Genomic DNA, 24,792 nt, shown 5'->3' with positions numbered 1-24,792 from the left:
ATTTGGATCCACTGGCTGAGTCTGTGGGGCCCGGCCATCAGGCAGCCCCCATGCTGAGATTATACTTGCCGTTTCCAGGTGGATGGTATACCGCCAAATCATGGACAGCTCCGAATGTTTTCATGCTGCCCACTTCCAGAGATACCTTTCCAGTGTCCTGGAGGCCCAGCAGAACCGCTCTGCCCGCCAGTCAGCCTACATCCGCAAGAAGATTCGACTGCTAGTGGTGTTGCAAGGGTGAGCACTGGAAGTCTTCCGGGGACAATGGGAATGGTGATGACCTTGCCATTACTGTTGTATTTTGTGTGTGGCTAGCCTGGGACACAGAATGACCTCCACATTTGCATGAGCAGAGTCTGCACTACCCAGAGAGGCCTCAGACAAGCAAGGACTCCGGTTACCATCTTGTGGCCCAGAGAGCTGCTGTAGCTTTCCCACAAGTTTTAAGTTTGGTTTCAGCATGATGGTATCCTCAAAATTCTCTATCCTCACGGTAGAGAATTAGGGAAGAGATTCTCTGGGCAAGATTCTTTGATAATTCTTGTAACAGTAATGGCCCTGAGGTCTCTTCCTTTGCTGTCTGTTTCAATCCTCCCTCATGTGGAGTTGCAGAGGCAGCCCCTATCCTCTGCATTCTCGACCCCCACCATTCCCAGGATGGCTGGTCCAGAAGGTTTTCCTGGGACCCTCAGTGGGGAACGTGAATAGTCCAGTTGGGCAGGAAGCTCCCTGTGAGGATAGGTTGGACAGAGTGAGTACCACTGTTTCAGTGACCCTGGCTGAAAGGAGTTTACCTCGACCTGTTTGTTCTAAGGCCTTCCAGGGAGGAGCCCTATGCAGGCCCACCACCCCCCAGGCCCAGAAGAGAGCATGCCAGGTCAGGGAAAACATAGTCTGTGGTCTTGATGATGGCTGGTAATACGGAAGCTTTTGGCAGTTCTCACAAAGCGCTTTTGTGCTATGCTATGTTTTTTGTGCTCGTAATAATTACTGTTTGCAATTGGCTAATTGTTTCCAGTAGAGAGCAGGCCCAGATCCAAAGCTCTGTTGGGTTTCCTGGGCGGATGGATGGTGAGAAGTGGAGAAAAGCTGGGCTGGTGGTCCTCAGTCAGGAGGCGGACAGCATTGTGCACTCCACCAAGCCGTCGTTCCTCTTCTTCAGGCCTTGTTCTCACACCTGCCCTGGCCTTCCCTTCTGTCAGCCCTTTTGTCCTGTTTGTGGGCTGAGGTCATGAAAGCCACAGAGCAAGAGTCTAGGCTTGAAACCACTTGTTTTCTTCTGGCTTTCCATCACTTCTGATGGTCAAAGGAATGGATTGGTCCCTGCCAGAGTTGAGAGTCATTGGGAGTGTGGACCTGGAGTCAAATTCAGCAGTTTGCCATTGTGCAGCTGAGGGCATTTCCATCTTCCATCACTTGACAAAGCATCGTTGACTCCTTGTCTCTGGCAGTACAGGTCTGCAAAAGTGTCAGCTGCCCTGGTTGTGCTGGACTGCAGTGACCGTGTATGGCCAGCCCACTCTCAGACCCAGCTTTTGTGCAGTCGAAGTCCCAGGATGCTAGGGATCTCAGCTTTCCTGAGGGACTCAGTGGAAATACCAGCAAAATGCTATGGCTCTCGCTAAGACCTGGTTCTTATGGGCCAGGCCCATTCTCTTGAGGCTCAGCAGGGAACTCATGGCTGCCTCCTTTTTGCATGACCATCTCCTTGGGACTGGACCTTCATGCCCAGTATTGAGGTTGCCAGTGAAGGGAGACTCCAGAGGTTTCTCAAATTGAGATTTATAGTCCCTGGATATGGCTTTTATCTTCATTTATAGGGTTCATGGGGGAACACTGTGGTCTAGGGCAGTTTTCTTTTGTCCCCAGAGTGGCCTGGTTCCATTTGACTTCCTACAGCAGTGGGGCAGTGGTGTTGAGCTTTGACATTCACTGGAGCTGTTAATTGTTCTTTTAAAAATTAATGTATTTTGAAATGATAAAATTTTAGAAATAGAGGACAGATTGGTGGTTGCCAGGACTTAGGGATGGGAGTGGGAGGTAGGAAGAAGGTGGGTGTGGTCATAAAAAGACAACACAAGGGAACCAAGTGGTGGTGGAACTGTTCAGTGTCTTGACGGTGGTGGTAGATACAGGAACCTATGCAGGTAATAAAATTGTCTAGAACTTACAGACAGACACATAAAACTGGAGAAATCTGAATTAAAAAAAATAATTTTAAGGAATTTGAGAGATTATATTTGTTTATACTCCAGAATATTGTAAAAAATTATTCTTTAAATTATCTACACTTAAAGTGTCTCTCAAAACAAAAATTGAATTATTAATCTAAAACACATGCCCAAATTGTAGGCTTAAATTGCAAACATAAAACAGAGGGGCGCCTGGGTGGCGCAGTCGGTTAAGCGGCCGACTTCAGCCAGGTCACGATCTCGCGGTCCGTGAGTTCGAGCCCCGCGTCGGGCTCTGGGCTGATGGCTCGGAGCCTGGAGCCTGTTTCCGATTCTGTGTCTCCCTCTCTCTCTGCCCCTCCCCCGTTCATGCTCTGTCTCTCTCTGTCCCAAAAATAAATAAACGTTGAAAAAAAAACAGAGGCCAAAGGACAGTCGAATGGGGTATGTTGTTTCAGAATAAAGAAAGTAAAAATCCTGCTGGGGTTTTGTTTTGTTTCTTTGTTTTGCTTTTATTTTTAATAAAGAGAGAACTGACAAGAAAGAGGCAGACATGAAGAACCGGGGGTTTTTGTGTGTGTTTGTTTTTGTTTTTTTGGTTTTTTTTTTCCTTCATCATGCATTTGAGGCAGTTTATTAGCCAAAGTGATCGAGTTCGGGCTCTGGTAGCTGGAGCAGTGTGCTTCCTTCCGTAGTGAAGCCTGCCTCCTCCTGTTGGGAGGCCCTGGCCAGGATGATTACAGGGCAAGGGCTGAGGAGGGAGGGAGAGCCTAGCAGCCTCCTCCCCACAACAAGTACAGTGAGTGACAGACACCAAGGGCCTCCTGTCTTGCCACAGCAGTTCCTGGCTGCAGTGCCCACATTCATCACCTCGGTAACACTGCTCCCACCAAGGATTTTGGGGCCTGTTTTCATTCCAACCTTGTTTCCATTAAATGGAATCCTCTGAAAACCTGGGAATTACCAGCCACCCTCTCTGAAGGAAAACCCAGGATATTAAAATGACCAAAATGACCAGGATTTGGTAAATCTTTCAGTTCTTTTCTGCCCTCAGAAAGGATTCTCTAGGCTCATACCAGACATGGAAAATAAAAAGCTTCCGAAACTTATTTTTAGAAGAGAGAGAAAACTGATGCTTAGGAGCAAGGCTGGGGCACTTAACCAGGAGGGTTAAATCTCGTAAACATGAACACAAAGAGATTTGGGGCAGTGTGCAAGCATCAGTCAGTCCTACTTAACAAGGGTGCAGAACGTCTGGCAATGCAGGCAGTGTGGGGTGCTCTCTTGCATCCAGGCCTAACTAGACACTGCAGAACCAGGAGAAGGAACCCCATGTGGACATCCACACGTGCGCCCAGGCAGGGGGAGAAACCGGGGAGCAGAGGGCTCACTCTAACAGCTCTCTGGCTACCAGGCACTCGTGGGGAAGCTCTAAAACCAGGCACACCCTGTTCTTGATTGAAGTACTGCTAGTTGGTCAGGACAGAGGCAGACCTGGGGATTGGGATGTGAATATTACAGTCTGGGATAAAGCCAAGTGCCATTTTGCAGATGAATTATTTGTAGAAACTCAGGGAGTGGCTCAGGCAGGCTATACCTTTCCCCCCAGCCACCATCACTGGCTTCCCAAGGGCCCAGGCTAGGACCCAGGCCCCTATGATCAGTAAGGATGCCTTCTGATTTCCCTTCCCTCTATAGGAACTGACCTTTTGGTGATAGGCTGGGAAAATGTTCTCTACAAGGTAAAGAGGGAAGGCCCCTTCTTGGAGTGGCCATGAGTCTACCCATGATTGAACATCCAGTTCCTTCATCTGTCCTGCTTAGGCACCATAGAGTACACCATTCAGTCACTTTACATTATTATTGCAGAAACAGACTAAAAACAAATAAATGAGAAAATACAATGTAGCTGATGTTCAGTGCTGTAGGGAAGAATTTCGTGGGGACCGGTGGTGCCAAAAGGAAGGTTGCTGTGTCACATAGGCTGCTGGAAGTCAGAAGATCCCTCTCTCATAAGATGCCATTTGAGCAGAGACCTGAAGGGAACAAGGAAGCAAGCCTGGCAGATATCTGCGGAAAAGAGCACCACAGGAAGGGACCGAGAATGCCAGGGTGGAAATATGCCTGGCGTGTTCAGGGAAGAACCAGGAGGTCAGGATGGGTAGATTGAGGTAAGGGAAGGAATAGTAGGAGGAGAAAGTCCTTGCAGTGTGGGAGTCAGATCATAGACCACCACGGGGGCTGAGGTAAGGGCTTTAGCTTTTTTATTTTCTTTAATTTTATTTAAATTTAATTTTTTTAATATTTTTGAGAAAGAGAGCATGAGTGGGGGAGGGGCAGAGAGAGAGGGAGACACAGAATCTGAAGCAGGTTCCAGGCTCTGAGCCATCAGCACAGAGCCTGATGTGGGGCTCAAACTCACGAGCTGCAAGATCATGACCTGAGCCAAAGTTGGACACTTAACCAACTGACCCACCCAGGCGCCCTATAAGGACTTGGGCTTTGACTCTGAGTGGGATGAAGCCACTCCGTGGCTTAGCACAGTGGGGTCAGCACGATCCTTCTAGCTTCTGTGTTGAAGACAGGTCGGGCAGGGCCAGGGACAGAAGTAGGGAGGTCTGTGAGGTGTACCCGGATGGCTCAGTCGGTTAAGTGTCCGACTTCAGCTCTGGTCATGATCTCACAGTTCGTGAGTTTGAGCCCCACATTGGACTCTTTGCTATCAGTGTGGAGCCTGCGTCAGATCCTCTGCCTCCCTCTCTCTGCCCCTGCCCCGCATGCGTGTGCATATGTGTACGGGTGCACGCGCTCTCTCTCCCTCCCTCTCTCTCTCTCTCTCTCTCTCTCTCTCTCTCTCAAAAATAAACATTAAAAAAAAAAAGTAGGGGGGCGCCTGGGTGGCGCAGTCGGTCAAGCGTCCGACTTCAGCCAGGTCACGATCTCGCAGTCCGTGAGTTCGAGCCCCGCGTCGGGCTCTGGGCTGATGGCTCAGAGCCTGGAGCCTGTTTCCGATTCTGTGTCTCCCTCTCTCTCCACCCCTCCCCCGTTCATGCTCTGTCTCTCTCTGTCCCAAAAATAAATAAACGTTGAAAAAAAAAATTAAAAAAAAAAAAAAAAAGTAGGGAGGCCACTGAGGAGGCTGTGGGGTGATCTGTGCAAGAGATGGTGACAGTCCTGGCCCAGTAGCAGTGTGAGAATGTAAGCAGCCATCTCATTCTAGTTATAGTTTAAAAATTGAGAAAAAATGGAATCAATGACGACGCAACAAATTTTTTGGCCTAGCAGCTAAAAGAATGGAGTCCCCTCTGCTGAGAAGGACAAGGCCTTGGGAGGAGCATGCATGGGGGAGTTAAATGATAAACATATTACATTCTAACTAAAAATAATTAAAGTTGGCTCTGGAAGTTGTAGTTTAGAGGGAGTTCCCAGCAGGAAAGACAAATGCAAGCGGGGTTTGACACGTGTCTGCTGACCTACAGAGGTACCTGATGATCCCCATTCTCTCTTGTCTGCACGTTCTGTGAAGCAGAAGGAGAGGGGAAAGCTATTAAAGGAAATAGACCAACATCGAAGCTCCTAGGTTGATTGGAAAACAGGCCTAAGGACACCAATCCCACCTTCAGAGCGCCAGGGTCATCTGCAGGCTTCCCTTCACTCCTAGAAGTGATGGGGGCTTCTTCCACTCACTCTTGCACAGTTAGGAGTACTAATGGAGTTTGGGAATGCAGAAACACTGTAGGATGCAGGGACGGGCTCTGAATCATGAAGTGGGATGACCCCAAGGAACCTAGTCACAGGTACCTCCTCGTGGTTTTCCTTCCACTCTTGCTCACTCAGCCCCTCAGTGTGCCCCTCTTCCCCCATTCTGCGGCCCCAGTCAGTAAACTAATCTTTCTCTTTTTTACCCCCAGCTACACAGATGTCATTGATGTTGTCCAGGCCCTGCAGACCCATCCAGACTCAAATGTCAAGTCCTCCTTCACCATTGGTGCCATCACGGTGTGTGTGGAGCCCCTGAGCTGCTACATGGACCACAGGTACATACTTCGGATTATCTCCAGCCCACAAGACGTGATGGGTTTAAGTGTACAGAAAGCGATTTTCTCCCACCCACCAGAAGGAGACACATGTTATTGTCTTCTGGAATGCATTAGTCTACCTTATATATAATGAATGCTCAGTTATTGCTTGATTTGTGCTAGGTTCTCAGGAGATGCCTATACACTGGCAGCCTCTCACCCCTTTTTTTTTGCACTGAAAAGTTGCCCATCTAGAGTAGTGGGACTTGAAATGGCTTCTCCCGTAAAAAAAGGATGCCCATGGGGCACCTGGGTGGCTCAGTCAGTTAAGCGTCCGACTTCAGCTCAGGTCATGATCTCACGGTTTGTGGGTTCAAGCCCCATGTCAGGCTTTGTGCTGACAGCTTGGAGCCTGGGACCTGCTTGGGATTCTGTGCCTCCCTCTCTGTCTGCCCCTTCCCTGCTGCCCCTCCCCCACACACTCTCACTCACACGTGCGTACTCTCTCTCTCTCTCTCAAATAAATAAACATTTAAAAAAAAAAAAAAAAAAGAATGCCCATGGCAGCCTTTCTTTTCCTCTTTACTACAGGGGGGAGATGATTTGTTTCCCAAGGTACTTGGAGTATCTTATAGATCATTTTTCCTATGCTTAAGCCACCTTAACCTCGGTTAATGACATTCATTCTTGCTACTAATAGGTGAACTATTTTTTTCTCTAGACATTGGAAGTAATATAACAACAATGAAAATTGGATAATTATTTACTCATAATCTCACTAACACAGTGGTTTAAGTATTATAATTTTTGTGAATTCCTTGCCTTTTTTGTCTGCATGTCTTCACAGTTGCAGTCTACATATAACTTTATATGCTGCTTAGATTAGCATATACTATATAAGTTAACATATGTTCCAGTAGCACAGTGGTAAGTGTGCATATGGCTGGATATGATTGTCTTAACAGTTTCTCCACAGTTAGTCACATAGGATGTCTCCAACTTTTCACTATTATAAATAATGCTGTAGGAACATTTTTATCCATATAAATTTCTCAAATTTGAGATAATTTCCTTAGAATCTTCAAAGGGATATTATTAATTAATTGTATGATCAGTTTTATTACTCTTCATTCACAGCTGAAAATTGCTTTCCGAGTGGGTTTTGTGGTTTATACCTCTCCAGTGGTGTCTGAAAGTATCTATTTCATCATCAGAGCACTCCTCACTGGGGAGAGATTCAAACATTACATTGTCCCTTCAGAGAGCTATTTGACTTCCTGTCCCTTTAGCCTAGTGGAATGTATCCCAGGTCTGTAACCATGTGTTCTTTCTGACTAGTCCAAATTACTGTTCTCTCCTGGAAACAAATTGATCTACCCTTCAACCTTCATCTGAAAGAGCTCCCTTCCTATTTAAGTCCCAAGTTGATATCTTCAGATGTCTCTTATAAATTATATTGGAGGTTACTTCCCTTATCACCTTGACTGATTTCAAGAAATGTCTTCGCCATATCTCTTCTCTTTAGCTGTGACTTAGGTTCTGCTCTCCCATAAAAAAGCCAAGGTGGTCTGTTTCCTTTTGTCCTAGGTTATTGTGGTGAATGCTGAGCATCACCACTGTACTTTGGGCTACTGTATTGACTCTTACATGCCACCTTTCTATCAGTCGTGTTTCTTCTTTTCCTCAAGTTTTCATTTAAAGATAAACTAAAGGGGCGCCTGCCTGGCTCAGTAGAAGGAGCATATGACTCTTGATCTCAGGGCTGTGACTTCCAAGTCCCATGTTGGGTATAGAGATTACTTAAAAATAAAATCTTAAAATGAATAAATAAATAAATAAAGATGCACTAAAGCAGAAGGAGATTTAATGTGAGACAGATAATACCATTTTTAAAAGGTAGGAAAAGATAGTAATAAGCAAACGATAGATGGGGATTATACTTCAGAAGAATTAGCCTAGACGAGTACTCTTCTGCACTGTCAAAAAAAAAAAAAAATTAAGAAGAAGAGAAGTTAATAGGGTGAGGTGGGAAGAGCTCAGAGAAGTTATATAAAAGGTCTGGGGAAGTGGGCAGGAGGGATCTTCTTGGGGTGATACAAATGTTCTAAAATTGAATTGTGGTGATAGTTGCATACTTCTGTAAATTTATGTTAAAAATCATTGCACTGTACACGTAAAATGAATGAATGTTATATGCAAGTTATACCTCAGTAAAACTCTTAAATAGAAAAGATCAGGGAGACCAGGGAGTTTAGTTAGCAAATACAGATAGAAAATGAACTGCTAGAGCCCTAGAAAGAAAATGAAGACAATAATAAAACCACCATCGCAATAAAAAATCTCAATCAAAGCAGTGAGAAGTAGAATAGACACTGCTAAAACTTAAGTCTGTTCAGAGAGCCTCGAGCTTGATAAAATAACAAAGTGAAGAGGAAAAATAGACAAATTAAGATCATTAGAGAAAAGAGAGGAACTGTAGAATATAGACTTAGCTTTTGTGAGTGCCGAAACCATTTCTGTTTAATGCTTAACGCAAGTAAGTGCTCACGAAATATCTGGTGAATAAATGGGTGTGCCAGCATGTGAGGACTAAAGGTCCTTAAGAGAATTCAGATATATGAGAAGTATATAAAAGGACCGAAGATGAGCATGTAATCTATTTAAGAATAGAATAAGGCTATATCATGTGTGAATTATGGTCATGGAATATAAAAATACAAGTAATAAAATCATGCATGTTAGTATGAGTATACTAATTTCCTCTTTTTTTCATATTAGGACATCAAAAGTATTAAGTCAGTAAGTCAAAGTTACTGATTGGCTAATTTTTTTTTAGAAATTAGAAATTTCCAAATTTACCTTTGAGTTCCTTCCAGAAAGTAATTACTGTAGTGGTCTACTGATGCTCTGTTGGAAAGCTAATGATTAGTCCATGCATATGGGCTATGGGGCTATTCTATTTCATGTGCATGTGCATAGAATAAAAGAATTCCATGCATAGAATAAAAGAATTATGGCACACATGATCAAGAATAGAAACTTACTAAAGTTAAACCCGGGGCACCTAGGTGGCTCAGTTAAGCATCAGACTTCGGCTCAGGTCATGATCTCACAGTTTGTAAGTTTGAGCCCCATGTTGGTCTCTGTGTTGACCGCTCAGAGCCTGGAGCCTGCTTTGGATTCTGTGTGTCCTCTCTCTCTACCCCTTCCCCACTCACAGTCTGTCTGTCTGTCTGTCTCTCTCAGGAGTAAACATTAAAAAATTTTTTAAATAAGAAATAAAGTTAAACCCATTCCATTAAAAAAATAGTTTAAGTGGCCAGTGTTAAACCCACCAATTTTAAAAAAAGAAAATTTTTTTACGTGGCCAGCTGTGGAAGATTTAAAATATACCCACAAGCAAAAACCGCCCCTTCCATCAAGAGTTGAAGAGTTGTATCTAGTTCTTATACTTGGAATTTGGGCTTGGGTATATGACTTGTTTTGGTCAATGGGACATCAAGAAGCAAGAAATAAGCAGAAGCTTAAAAAGCATTTACACATTGGGGCTTGCCCTCTCTTGCCTCTGGGAGCTGAGACTACCATATGAAGAAGCCTGGGCTAGGCTGGTAGAGGATGAGAGATCATGTGGAGAGATAGGCCTAGTCATCCCATTCCTCCCATCTGAGTGTGAGACCCCACCCAGTTGGATGTGAATGACACCATCTTAGACCATCAGCCCCAGCTGAGCTGTTCCAAGCCAAAACAACTGCCCATCTAATCCACAGAATCATGAGGGATAATACGTCATCATCATTTGAAACCGCTTAGTTTTGGGGTGGCTTATTACATAGCAACAGTGTAGGAAAATAGGTACATTCAAAAGCAGTGTTGATAGGAATATAAAATGATATAATCTGTTTGAAGACAAATTTGGCCATTCCATTGCTAAAATTTCATATAATTACATTTGTACAAATGTGCAAAGATATATAGGTATAGGGGTGTTTGTTTCATATAGAATTCTTAATTCCAAACAGGAGAGCCTACTCCAGTATGTTTCAATGGAAAGAGATTTACTAAAGGACATTACAGCTTGCAGAGTCTCCAAGAGGGCCAGGATGTATTGGCTAGGCAGCCAGGAGCAATCAAACCTCTTAGGGCTGCCCTGGTAGGGGGGATATCCTAACCACTTCCTTCACCAGAAAATGGGATCTGCTTAGCATACATCCCCTCACTCACCTGACTCACTGCCTGTGGGAGTCTTGTAGTACATTTGGTTGGTGGAACTTAGGTCACATGCCTACCCCAGACTGCAAGAAAGGCTGGAAAGGTAGTTTGTGCTGTTGAAAAAAAAGTTGGACTTCGTAAGTTCAAGCCTAGGAAAGTTGTTTAGAAGGTACTGAGTAGTCTGAAACATGACAGATGTGCTCTGCAGTGTTCAAAACAGCTCTGTTTATAAAATCAGGACGCCTGGCTGGCTTAGTAGAGTATGTGACTCTTGGCGTCGGAGTTGTAAGTTCGAGCCCTACTTTGTAAAGATTACTTAAAAAATAAAAAATCTTTATTAAAAAAAACACTTTGTAATATCAAAGAATTGGAAATAATCCAAATGCTTGTTAGTAAGAGACTGGTTAAATTTTGGGATATTCATACAATGGAATACTAGGCAGGGATTTAAAACAATTAAGTAGATTTTAACATGTTAAAATGTCCACAGTATTTTGTGAACTGAGAAAAGTAAATTGCCAAAACAATATGTATTTTTTAAATGTTTACTTCTATGTATATAGGAAATATCTAAAAGGATACATACCGAGGACACCTGGGTGGCTCAGTGGGTTGAGCATCCGACCCTTGATTTCAGCTCAGGTCATGATCCCAGGGTTGTGAATCGAGCCCTGCTTCGGTCTCTGAGCCAAAATCAAGAGTCAGTTGCTCAACCCACTGAGCCACCCAAGTACCCCTACTTTTTTTGTTAAGTAATCTCTGTGCCCAATGTGGGGCTTGAACTCAAGACCCTGAGATCAAGGATTGCATGCTCTACCAATTGAGCCAGCCAGGCTCCCCAGGTTGTCTCCTTTTGAGTTGCAAGAGTGCTTCATATTTTCTGAATCCAGGTCCTTTATCAGATATTTGATTTGCAAAAAATTTCTCCCATGGGTTATCTTTTTATTTTTTAGATGGTATCCTCTAAATCATAAAAGCTTTTAAATTTTAATGAAGTCCAGTTTATTTTTTCTTTTGTTGCTTGTATGTATGGTGTGATATCTAAGAAAGCATTGCCTAGGGGTGCCTGGGTGGCTCAGTAGGTTAAGCGTCTGACTTCAGCTCAGGTCATGATCTCACGGTCCGTGAGTTCAGGCCGCACGTCGGGCTCTGTGCTGCCAGTTCAGAGCCTGGACCCCGCTTCAGATTCTGTCTCCCCTTCTCTCTGCCCCTCCCCTACTCATGCTCTGTCTCTCTCTGTCTCAAAAATAAATAAAAGCATTAAAAAAAATTTTTTTTTAAAGCATTGCCTAATCCAAGGTCACAAAGATTTATTCCAGTGTTTTCCTCTGTTTTATAGTTTTAGCTCTTACATGTAGACCTGTGTTCCATCTTGAGTTAATTTTTACATATAGCATGAAGTAGGAGTCTGACTTTGTTGTTTCACGTGTTGATATCCAGTTCTCTCAGCACCGTTTGTTGAAAAGACTTATTCTTTCTCCATTGAATTGTCTTGGCACTTTTTGTAAAAAACCGATTGACTATCAATGTGAAGGCTTATTTTCTGGGCTGTCAGTTGTATTCCACTGATAGATATGTCTATCGTCATGCCAGTACCACATTGTTTTGATTATTGTAGCTTTGTAGTAAGCTTTGAAATTGAGACGTGAGAGTCCTTCAATTTGTTCTTTTTCAAGATTGTTTTGACTATTCTGAGTTCCTTGCTTTCCCATGTAAACTTAAGGATCAGCTTGTCAGTTTTCTGCCAGAAAAGACAACTGAGATTTTAGTAGGGATTGTATTGAATTTATAGATCTATTTGAGAAGTATTGCCATCTTAAAAATACTAAGCCTCACAATCCATGAACCTGGCTGTCTTTCCATTTATTTAGGTCTTAAATTTCTTTCAGCAGTGTTTTAGTTTTCAGTGTACAGCTCTTATGCTTTCTTTGTTTAATTTATTCCTAAATATTTTTGTTCTTTGTGGTGTTATTATAAATGAAATTGTTTTCTGCATATCATCTTTGGATTGTTCATTGCTTTGTTTTGTATGACTCTGTGATTTTTCTATATACAAAAGTGTGTCATGAGTACACAGAGATAGCTTTACTTTTTTCTTTCCAATCTGGAGGCTTTGTATTTGTTTTTTTTGTTTGGTTTTTTTTTTTTTTTTTTTTTTTTGGTGTTTTTGGGTTGTTTGGGGTTTTTTTGTTTGTTTGTTTGTTTGTTTGTTTGTTTGCCTAAATGTCCTTACTAGAACCTCCAGTATAATGTTGAGTAGAAGTAGCAAGAGCGGACATTTTATCTTACTCCCGATCTGAAAGGGAAAGCATCTAGTCTTTAACCATTAAATATGATGTTAGCTATGGATTATATATTGCTTTTATCATCAACGATTTTTTGAGAATCAAGTTTTTGTAAAGTGGCTTACCTTAGGAAAGATAAAATTTACATCATTGTTTCTAGATCATGGTTAAACAAACAAACAAAAAAAACAGCTGGGGGCAGAGCATAATAGGGCTTCTTCTTCCATTCTGTGAAGTGGAGGTTAGCGTGTCTACTTTAAGTTAAGGATGGGCTCAGTTTGGATTCAGAATGGGTGTATGTGAGATTTACCTGGTGTCTTTTTTCTAGAGGATTTCATTCAGTGAGTGTCTTGTGTCTGCTGTGTGCCAGGAACTATTCTAATCATTGAGAGGGCCGCAAGGAATAAGTTGTTCCACATCTGCCTGTGTGACAGCTACATTTTTGTGAATATGCATGTAGGAATTGTGGGGCCCATGTTTTAGGGCAGATTGGATCAGTATCATCATTTCTTGATTTACTAGAATTTTATTTAAATCAGGTACTTGGTTGGCACACTACAAAATGCACAATACCATACCTATGTGAGGCTTAGGAATATATATCACACTTGCTTTTGTTACTTAGAGGAAGAGCTGGTCAATAACCTGTACATACATTATTTTAATGTTTGTTGGCACAAAACTTGTCTGCTCTGTTTGTCATGTCTGCTAGGAATTTACCCAAGGGATACAGGAGTACTGATGCATAGGGGCACTTGTACCCCAATCTTTATAGCAACACTCTCAACAATAGCCAAATTATGGAAAGAGCCTAAATGTCCATCAACTGATGAATGGATAAAGAAATTGTGGTTTATATACACAATGGAGTACTACGTGGCAATGAGAAAGAATGAAATATGGCCCTTTGTAGCAACGTGGATGGAACTGGAGAGTGTTGTGCTAAGTGAAATAAGCCATACAGAGAAAGACAGATACCATATGGTTTCACTCTTATGTGGATCCTGAGAAACTTAACAGAAACCCATGGGGGAGGGGAAGGAAAAAAAAAAAAAAGAGGTTAGAGTGGGAGAGAGCCAAAGCATAAGAGACTCTTAAAAACTGAGAACAAACTGAGGGTTGATGGGGGTGTGAGGGAGGGGAGGGTGGGTGATGGGTATTGAGGAGGGCACCTTTTGGAATGAGCACTGGGTGTTGTATGGAAACCAGTTTGACAATAAATTTCATATATTGAAAAAAATAAAAAAATAAAATAATAAAAAAAAAAGTCATGCTATGCCAGGCACTCTTCAAAAATGTTACAGTTTGGGGGGGGATGGGCTAAATGGGTAAGGGGCACTAAGGAATCTACTCGTGAAATCATTGTTGCACTATATGATGACTAATTTGGATATAAATTTTAAAAATTAAAAAATAAAATAAAAAAAAACGTTAGAGTTTGGTAAGGAGGATGATATGTAGAGAAGGAAAGCAGGGAGCCAACATTTATTTTGTGCTATTTGTCTCGCTCGCACTGTGATGCTTTACCCTCTCTTGATCCTCAAAATCCCTCTTTAAGGTAGGCATCATTACTATGTTTTACCTTGAGGGAGCTAATGCTCAGAAAGTTCAATAATTTTCCAAATGCCACACCAATGAATGTACACAATCAATCGTGTTATAGATAGGAAGTCCTATAATAAAATATTTAATGCAATTTTATAAGAATTATAAAGAAGCAGTGGTAACTCCTAGTTGGATTAGGAAAGAAAGCTAACATGAATTTGAAGGACAGATGCCAAAGATGCCAAGATAAGAGAAATTGCATTCCAGTTTTAGGGAGTCATATATATGTGCAAGTCTATGTTTTCTTTGCAGCTGTCAGAGATTTAAAGCATGAGCATCCAGCCTGTGATTGGATAAAATGCCTTGAGGGGGAGCTTTGCTTGTCTTGTCTAAGATGTCTTTGGTGTGAATTGCTGTGGGCTGCTGTGAGGGAGCTAGCAGGGTGCTGAGAAGGCCTTTAAGAGCATGTACTCTAAAGTGACAGGCACTGATGGGGACAGACACTTTCTAAGAATGTATTTGCTATTGTGTCAGGCCATTCAGTAGACTGAGTGCAGTGAAGTCAGTGAGTTCTGTTCTTGGGGAAACTCCAGTGTGGAAGGATGTCTCTTCCCTGTTCCATGACTCTTGATCTTGCCCAGAGCACGTCGGGGTTCCTCCTTGGAATTCCTCAGAAACCATGAGGGAATCAGGCAAGAGAACCTCATCAACGGTCCAAAGTGGTATTCATCCAGCTCACTTGTCCACCAAATTTTGTTCCAAATAGTGTTTTCAGAAAGCAAATAGAATGATGATGACTTGCCACCACTAAGGAGATTGCAGGAGAGAAATTCTCCCCGGTGTTTTGAACATCATTACCACGTGCCACCTAGACCAACAACAATTCAGAAGCGTGGCTTCAGCAAGCATCTCATTTGTAGGGAGAGAAAACATGGGAGCTCTGTGGTGCTAAACAGACCTGGGTCCCTGCGTAAGCCCTCCCACTTTCTAGCTTTGTCTGAGGCCATGGGCAGAGTGCTTAGACTGTTCAGCTGTTACAAACCCACCTGCTCTTCTCAGCTTGTGAGTACCCAAGGCATGGAGTAGACATGAGGACAGAGCAAGACCATACATGTGAACTGCTTGCATGGTACCCAGGCCATAGGAAGAACTTTGATAAAAGGCAGCTATTCTCACTAGTGTTAGCTCTCTTCCCTGAGAAGGGTACTGTGATGTTTTAGGAGTTTTAAAGCACTGACAGAGTGGGTTTTTCTCTTAGTTAACAAGCTCACACTTTGAATCAGTCACCTTCACCTGCTTCATCTGTGATCCAGTCAGTTTCCTGCTATTCATTCACCATCAGAGCTCAGAATAGTGTTAAAGGAGAACCAGGATTCTAGCGTGCACAGGAAGGGAAGTGTGGCAGCTTTAGTACTGAAGACCCAAACAGGGGAAGGTAATTCTCATTTTCCCATGAAATTTCCCTTCACTATCAGGACAGTGTCTCTTTCAAAGAAAAAAAAAAATCAGTTTTCTTTCTCTGTTTCCTATTGTCTATAGAGAACAGGCCCTATATCCCCTCTTCAACAGTATCCCCTCTTCAACATTCCATCAAGAGTTGGCCACATAAGAGCTATTTCTGTGGGGTTCCTTGGTTTTCCTGTGAAAACCTTTTGCAGAGCCATGGCTATTCTTGGTACTTAGTACTGCCTGCCACTTGCCTTATTGAATAAGTCAGCTTGGATAGTCACAGTTTAGTGGGAAATAACCAGTGACAATCCTAACATTAATGTTTTTAAATATTTCTCTTTTTTCCTCTCCATAGATTTCTCTTTCCTAAATGTCTCGACCAGTGTTCACAAGGTAAGCAATATGTTTTACTTCTTGCTTTTGCATGCCTTTCAAATTGTGGTTTAGATGCAACAGACTTCTCTCTTCATGCTCTTTCTTACCATTCTAAAATCTAAAATGAACAGGAGCACCAGGGTCGCTCTGTCAGTTAAACCTCTGACTCTTGGTTTTGGCTCAGGTCATGATCTCATGATTCATGGGTTTGAGCCCCACGTAGTGCTCTGCACTGGCAGTGTGGAGGCTGGTTGGGATTCTCTCTCTCTCTCCATCCCTTCCCTGCTCGCTCTCTCTCTTTCTCAAAATAAATATTTTAAGTCTAAAACAAACAAAATTGGTCCAGGGAAATTTTGACATCTTTTTTTCTTTTATCATATTTGATAGGCATATTTCTTCCCAAGTTTCTCTCTTAAGATGATAAGTTGCCATAACAGCACCTCCCTTGAGCACCTCCCTTATTAAGCCTTCCCTGGCCTTCCAACTAATATCAATGGACTAAAAAGGTATCAGGTATTCCTAGCCTCTGGATCAACATGATCTTGATGCACTTCTCCTGTCCCATTGAGTATATAGTGTGGTCCAGTAGGACCTTCTCCCTTAATCCCCTCCTGCATACACTGGAATTTTCCACACCTCCTTGATAACATTTAGAAAAGTCCACCCATCCTGTAGGTTACACTCAACTTCACATTGTCCTATCATTTGGCAACCCTGGAAGCAGCACTTTTTAGTCATGTTAACTATGGTGCCTGGAGACCCAGAATAAACTCTAAATTTCCTGTAGTGATGATAAAATGCTCATTGTTGTCAGAAGACCTGGGGTCTGAGCTTCCTGAGCCAGCCCAGCAAGTAGAAATCAGATAGAAGGAAATAACTCAGTGTCCCCAGCACAGTTTTGCCTTGCTGATCCCATTGCCAGTCCACAGGGAGTGGAGACAACCAAGCATACCAGAGCTATTGTCTTGGGAAACAGCTGAGCTGGGTGCAGTGCAGGGCAGGAGCCAGGTCACTGGAGGGAAGGATGTGTGTATTGGGCTGCTGTACTAGGGCGTCTCAAGTCCAGCTTTTAGAGGCCCTTGTTGCTTTCCAGGCACTGTACCCCAGAAGCAGAGGGAAATAGAGGTGGCTGGGTCTTCCCACAGTATCCACTCCAGGCAGATGAAAGAGATTTTATGGAGGTTGGATCAGTAGAATCTGGTGACAAACTAGATATGGGGCATGAGTTGGAGAAGGAAGTATCTAGGATGAACCCCTCTAAGTTTCTAGGTTGGAAGATCAGGAAGGTTGTCAGTATCTGTCCTGGGAATAGAAAGTATAGGCAAAAACATCGGTCCAGGAGATAACCAAGGATCACTGTCTGGTCCTCAGATACATGTTTGTAACTTATGGCCAAAGCCAAGGGTGTGGGCTATCATTATCCCCTGTCCACCACACGATTACTGCCACCCTGATGCACCTTGACTCGTTGGTACTTTCTCCCTCAGTGCCCCTCTGCTTTTTTTGCACACAAAGCACAGATGAGCCTTGGGGAGGAGCTGTGTCTTCAATGTCCATGAACCTGGGCCACTATTGTAGGAGGAAAGTCCTTTTAGGCCGAGACAGACTGGATTCTCTCTGGCACTTGGTAGACACATTTTAACACTGTTTCCTCACTCAGAGTCCAAAGGCAACTTGTGTCAAGTTCTGTGCATGTGTAAAGATAGGGATGTGACCACATGTGGGCAGATGACCTTGAGGCCATATATGCTGTTTTTCTAAACTTGGAAGGGCTTGTAGAGTAACAGTGTCTTAGTAATTATCTTCCTCTTATATATGGGCCTAAGGGACCCTATGAACTGATCTGACCTGGCTCACCATGGGCATGGGCTGTCCAGGGAGGGAGGAAATAAAAGGCAAGTATTGCTTTTATCCTCAGAGATTTGGTGGCTAGCTTGGCGGTAGGATCTGCCACCAGTAGACAAACACTTCATGTCCTGAGGGAGCATATTGCCTCCCTTTGCTCCTGAGCATGAGTCAGGTTCCCTGTTTGATTGCTTTTACAACAAAGGATTGTTTTACAGCAAGAAAAGGACTATATTGCAGCCCCAAGATAATGGGTGTTACAGAAATCCAAGAATTAGGAAATAATCTCAATGCTTAAACAGCAAACAAGATTCATTATAATGCTGATTTGAAAGCAAAGCAAAGACATTTTACTACCACTTTTGGAAGTATCTACAGATAGATAAAAGAAGTAAACTTTTTTTCTGGGCCATTGGAAGCTTTTAGCTCAGACCAGTGCAGTCAGACCTCAGAGGGGTTTCTCCATTCTGGGGAGTGGTCATATCAGGCTGCCCGCTCACTCACAGCCCAGACTGGTAATACCTTGGCCAAATGTGGGTATCCACTCCTTGATACAGAACAGAAGGAAGCTCCTGGCCCAAGCAAGATGAAACCGCCCACAGTGGCCTCTTCACCCTGTGCTCCAGATAACTGCTGTACCTGCCCTCACAGATGGCATTTCCTCTTGGCAGGTGGTAGTTTGCATAGCTGGCCTAAGGAATGCGGAGGATAATCCTTTTGCTTGTTTCCCTATAAAGCAAAGCCCCTTTTCTGTGTCCAATTCCTGACCTAAAATCCCAACGCCACAAGGTTTATCTACATGACACTCATGAGGCAGACAGAACTTTGGGCAAGGTATCTGTCAGAGGTCTTTTCTGGCCTTTTTCTGAACAGGCCCGGCCTGTGTTTGTGACCCTGGCACATGCCACTTGGGTTGGCACATTTACACTAGTCCCAACTCTCCAGTTTCTTTTGCCCAAGAAGATACCAAACAGAATCTAGGGCCTTTATAGGTCTTCACTCAGCCTTTGCTGGCCCCTCCCTGCAAGATCCACCACAGCTATTCTTGTCTTCTGCTGGAAATCTCATGGGCCTCTTGCAAGATCCAGCTCCCATGTCTGTCATCTCCGGAATGTGCTGAGCCCTCTAGAACCCAGTTTGCTTCCCCACTATGCCCCATTCTGGGCCTGGCATGCCATGAGCCTCTGGGCTCAGGGTGCCAGAGGAGGAGGGAGGAAGAAGCTTGGTTTGAGTACCCTTTTGTACTTTATGAATTTTCTACCAAAACCATAGATAGATAGATAGATAGATAGATAGATAGATAGATAGATCAATCGATCGATCAGTAAGTCTTAGAAAGCTTTCAGATGGTTGTCTGATGAATGGGATTTGCTCAGACTTATAAATGAGGAAAACTCTGACACATGGGTACCCACAACTTAACTGCTTAGGCAGCTGCCCTGGAGATCAGGTTGCATGTACTTTTATTATACTTGATTCATTCATTCATTTATTCAACAAATCTGTATCTGGCTCCTGCTCCAACCCAGTCCTTGGGGATTAGGGAAGCCTTCTGGAAGAGATGCTATTCACATTGTCTATAGCCTGAAAGAGGAGTTGGGCCAACAAAGAGGAAAGAACAGATGGTTCCAGGCGGAAGGAACAATAAGAGTAAAGGCCTGATGGTGACCAGAGCATACCCAGGCCACTGAGGAAGCACAGCATGGCAGATAGGTCAGGCAGGCCAAGAAGTTTGCAGTCCCTGGAATGCATTGAAATATTTTAAGTAGGGAAGTGATAAGATCAGATTTTCTGGTTTTGAAAGATAACTCTTTTGAAAGATAGTAATTAAAATGAATTGTAGTAAAAACAGCCTGGAAGTGCACAAAGTAAGCAGTGACCTAATGAAGAAAGTGGTAGACTGCACTAGACAAACAGTAGCCAGGCTTGAGAGTGGATGATGGATCCAGGAGCTACTTGGCACTCACCAGGCCTAGAGGAGGATTCTGGTGCCTGCATGGCCCACATTTGGGGAACCAGGAAGCATTTCACCAAGAGACCAGAGGAGGAGGCAGAGCTGCCCTCACCACTTAGATTTTAAGGAAAGCCATTGAGGAAACTCACCCTTGAATCCTTAGAGGTCCCTCAAGCACTGTGCAGAGGCGTAAGGTCAACTTAATAGCTGAGCACTAAACAGATACGTGAGAAGAGTAGGACCTGCATCTTAGAATCAAGGAACTGATAGATCCCTAAACTATACATAAGCACTTAGGAAGAAGGTTCTGTGTTTGGCAGGTCAGCTGTAAGTCCTGGCATCTGTGGTCCCGGGCATGATACATAACCTTTGTGCTTTGTGTGTGCCCTTTTCCCCATGTTAACATGTGACCATTGGCATGAAGTTCCTAATCCCTGCTCCCTAGTCATGAATGGAATGCATCCAGACAATTTGTGAGGTTAGATTCAGTCTTTAGCAATTTTGGAACACTTTTCTCATTAGTATGAGTAGTGAGAGGAAGGAAGTATAATTTACTTCTGCCACAGACTAGAGGCAGGGGCCAAGGATCCTGGAAGTTGCCTTTGATCTAGTGATGGCCACTCATTTACCTTCCTGTTGGTTGCTATGGCTGAGGCCCACCTGCCACAGCCACCCTGTTGGTCTGAGAAATGGATTAGTCCAAGCCCCTCAGTGTACACATAGAGGTCCCATTTTAAGCTGTTGCTGCGCTGGTAATGAGGATGGTGGTAGTGGTGGTGGCCATAAGTTGCATTTAATGAGTTCTTTCTATCTGCAGGCCCTGTGAAAACTATTTACTGATAACCTGCAGGTATGTGTTATTGTTCCCATCTAACAGAGGAGGAAATTTGGCTCAGAGAGAGGAGTTTGCCCCTGATGTCACTCATTAGCAATTAGTGGAACCCTACATTCAAACTCAAGGTCTGCCTGGCTCTAAAACCCATGCTTGAATCTTTACATCATGCTGTCTTTTTACGTATATGAAGAAGATAAATAAGAATATGAGTCTTGTATTTTAAACACCACCTGTGTTATTTATAGGAAGGAACTTTTATAGTTTAGAGAAGAGGAGGAGCAGAGTGGAATGAGGGAAGGATTGAAATGGTAAGATACTAGGGAAAATTTTAATGAAGAAGTAAGCTTTACCAAAATTAAAAGGTTAAAAAACTTAAAAAAACAAGGTGCAGAACCATATAACATGCCACTGTTTGTGGGGGGAGAAAAGCATACACACATTTACTTGTGCATACTTAGCACATCCTGGAAGAAGAGCTGAGAATCTGATAATGGTGATTGCCTTCAGGGAAGAGAACTAGGTGGCTGGGGAGGAAGGGAATTTATTTTATCTGTAAACCCTTCTTTACCTTGTTTGAGTTTTGCCCTCGGAAACTAAATATAGCTAATTTTTTTGAACTAAACACCCAGCTGAACTAAATCAGTACAGAGTCCTCTATACTGAGTGTTCATTATTCAGGATCCTACAATTACAAGGTTACATAGGAAAGTTGACGTCTCTGTAATTTAGAAATAATTGCTTATGAACTAATCATTTATCAGAGCTAGTCTCGGAGTGCCTAGGTGGCTCATTCAAGGTTAGGCATCTGACTCTTGATCTCAGCTCAGCTCCTGATCTCACGGTTTGTGAGATCGAGCCCCATGTCGGGCTCTGTGCTGACAGTGCAGAGCCTGCTTGGGATTCTCTCTCTCTGCCCTTCCCCTGCTCGTGCTCTCTTTCTCTCAAAATAAAATAAATAAACTTAAAAAAAAACAAGATTGATGATGAGAATTAATCCTTAGATATGGAGTTAATGATAATACCCATGAAAATTCTATTACAAAACAGAATATAGGGGCGCCTGGATGGCTCAGTTGGTTAAGCGTCCAAGTCTTGGTTTCAGATCAGGTCACGATCTCACAGTTTGTGAGATCAAGCCCTGCACTGGGCTCTGCGTTGACAGTGCAGAGCCTGCTTGGGATTCTCTCTCTCTCCCCCTCTCTCTCTGCCCCTCCCCCACTTGCTCTCTGTCTCTCAAAATAAATAAAAGTTTTCAAAAAAAAGTAGAATATAAATGTTGAAAATCTTGAAGATTTATAAAATGAAATTATATTTAACAAAGAATTACAAGGCAGCAGGAAATAACTCTGTCTGTATCTTCCAAAGTGGGAGATCAATAAAGTTTAGAGCAGTAAAATCAAGTTATAAAGAGTTAAATTCTTAGTATATAGTTTTAAAGATATAAGAACATTCACTGGAGAAACTAAATAATATAACCAACCAGAAAGTGACGGTGGAAATGGGAAGAACACTTACCAGCTTCCACATCAGTCACGTAGAAAAGCCAGTAGACATTGTCTAAAAGGGACATTATAAGAAACAGTGATTTAGATCTATTAAAAAGTGTCTCAGTCAGTTAAGCGTCTGACTCTCAATTTCAACTCAGGTCATGATCTCCTGGTTCATGAGTTCAAGCCCCAAGTCAGGCTCTTTGCTGACAGCATGGAGCTTGCTTGGGATATTTTCTCTCTCTCTCTCTCTCTTTCTCTCTCTCTCTCTCTCTCTCTCTCTCTCTCTCTCTCCCCTCCCCCCCGCCTCTCCCTCTCTCCCCCTCTCCCCCTCCCTCTCTATGTGCCCCTCCCTTGCTTTCTATCGCTCTCAAAACAAATAAATAAACTTCAAAAAAATCTTTAAAGCTGTAAGGATAGCCATTGTGAGAGCTAAAAACAGACTATAAGCCCACCACTTATCAGAAGAAAACAAAAAATAAGGAATGCAGAGATAATACTGCTAAAGATTAAAAAAAAAAAAAAAAACACTTTTAAACGGATCCAGTATAACCAAGGTGAAAGAACCAAAGTGTCAGTAAATGTAAATGGGATAAACACATGTTAAAAGGAAAAGTATCTCAGATTAAACCAAAAAACAAAACCTAATTCTGTGATGCTGTATACAAGAGAAGCATACAAATCTAAATAAGGATGATGATAAAAGAATGGGAAAAAACATAACAGACAAATATAGACAAAAAGGAAAGAGGTGACACTAACAGCAAAGTTAAATTCAAACCAAAAAGCTGAAAAGTTTCAAAGGCAGTTTTTCATGATAAAGGATACCATCTATACAACCTGTTATGAGTATTTCTATGCCAAATAATTCAAAAGAAAGCATGTACCCTTAAGTTATGACATTACTAAACAAGAAATAACTTTTTTAAATGTTTATTTATGTATTTTGACGGGGAGAGAGAGAGAGAGCAGAGCATAGGAGGGGCAGAAAGAGAGATGGAAAGAGAATCCCAAGCAGGCTCCACACTGTCAACACAGAGCCTGACTCGGGGCTCAATCTCAAGAACCATGAAATTAAGACCTGAGACAAAATCAAAAATCAGACACTTAACCAACTAAGCCACCCAGGTGCCCCAAGACATAACTTTTTAAAATAATGAATTAAGCATTCAACTTACGTTGGAAAAAGAACAAGAAATTCTTTTAATAATTTATATTTAAGGGGCGCCTGGGTGGCGCAGTCGGTTAAGCGTCCGACTTCAGCCAGGTCACAATCTTGCGGCCCGGGAGTTCGAGCCCCGCGTCAGGCCCTGGGCTGATGGCTCAGAGCCTGGAGCCTGTTTCCGATTCTGTGTCTCCCTCTCTCTCTGCCCCTCCCCCGTTCATGCTCTGTCTCTTTCTGTCCTAAAAATAAATAAACGTTGGGAAAAAAAATTAAAAAAAAAATAATTTATATTTAAAAAGATTGAATCTATAAAAGAGGTCTAGCTACTAGTATGTTAAGCAACATTACATGGAAATAAGGAGACACTACAGATTGAAAGAGAATTAGGAGATATATCCGTGAAATACAGTGTGTGGACTTTGGTTCCTGACTCAAAAAAATTAACTAGAAAAACATTCATGAGGCAGAGAAGTTTGAACATGGACTATATTATTTTTTATATTGAAGAATTTGTTGTTAATTTTTAACTTTTTAAAGGGTCATCTTATGGAGATATATATACTAAAATATTTTTGGATAAAATAATAGGATGTCTGAGATTGGCTTCAAAATCATCCAGGGGGAAAGAGGAAAAGGCTGGCATATGGTATGGAAGAATTAGCCAAGTGTTGTTAATTCTTTTTTCTTTTTTAAGTTTACTTATTTATTTTGAGAGAGAGAAATGGAACACACAGGCCAGAGGGGAGGGGGCAGAGAGAGATGGAGAGAAAGAATCCCAAGCAGGCTTTGTGCTGTCAGCTTGGAGCCCTAACTGGCACTCCATCCCACGAACCATGAGATAGTGACCTGAACTAACACCAAGAGTCGGACATTTAACCAACCGAGCCACCCAGGCGCCCCATATGTTGTTAATTCTTAAAGCCAGATGATGGGCACATGGGAGTTCGTTATATTATTATACTATTATATTTTAATATTTATCATGAGAGAGAGCATGAATAGGGGAAGGGCAGAGAGAGAGAGAGAGAGAGAGAGAGAGAGAGAGAGAATCCCAAACAGGCTCCACGCTGTCAGCACAGAGCCTGAAGCAGGGCTCAATCCCATAAACCATGAGAGTATGACCTGAACCGAAACCAACAGTCAGATACTTAACTGACTGAGCCACCTAGGTGCCCCCATTATACTACTTCTAAAATTTTTGTATATGTTGAAGCACCTGGGTGGCTCAGTTGGTTAAGCGTCCCGACTTCAGCTCAGGTCATGATCTCACGGTTTGTGGGTTCTAGCCCCGCATCAGGCTCTGTGCTAACAGCTCAGAGCCTGGAGCCTGCTTCAGATTCTGTGTCTCTTTCTGTCTCTCTGCCCCTCCCTTGCTTGTACGCGTGCTCTCTCACTCAAAAATAAATAAATAAACATTTCAAATTAAAATTTTTGTATATGTTTGAAATTTTCA

At 42.8% G+C, this 24,792-nt stretch overlaps 1 protein-coding gene across 1 annotated transcript in view; it reads left to right on the top strand.

Annotated features, from left to right (window-relative positions):
* The window catches only part of DNAAF9 (dynein axonemal assembly factor 9), a 126,579-nt gene that overhangs the window by 85,275 nt on the left and 16,512 nt on the right, over positions 1–24,792 (top strand). The window contains exons 28-30 of the mRNA XM_040446812.1: positions 79–237; positions 6,083–6,208; positions 16,034–16,071. Coding sequence (XP_040302746.1) covers positions 79–237; positions 6,083–6,208; positions 16,034–16,071 — 323 coding nt within the window. The remainder of the gene's footprint in view (positions 1–78; positions 238–6,082; positions 6,209–16,033; positions 16,072–24,792) is intronic.

This window comes from Herpailurus yagouaroundi, unplaced genomic scaffold (genome assembly GCF_014898765.1).
Source record: "Herpailurus yagouaroundi ecotype Mexico unplaced genomic scaffold, PumYag 196, whole genome shotgun sequence".
Taxonomy (NCBI): Eukaryota; Metazoa; Chordata; class Mammalia; order Carnivora; family Felidae; genus Herpailurus; species Herpailurus yagouaroundi.
The sequence above is the reverse complement of the archived record's forward strand: the minus strand, read 5'-3'. Positions and strand labels throughout refer to the sequence as shown.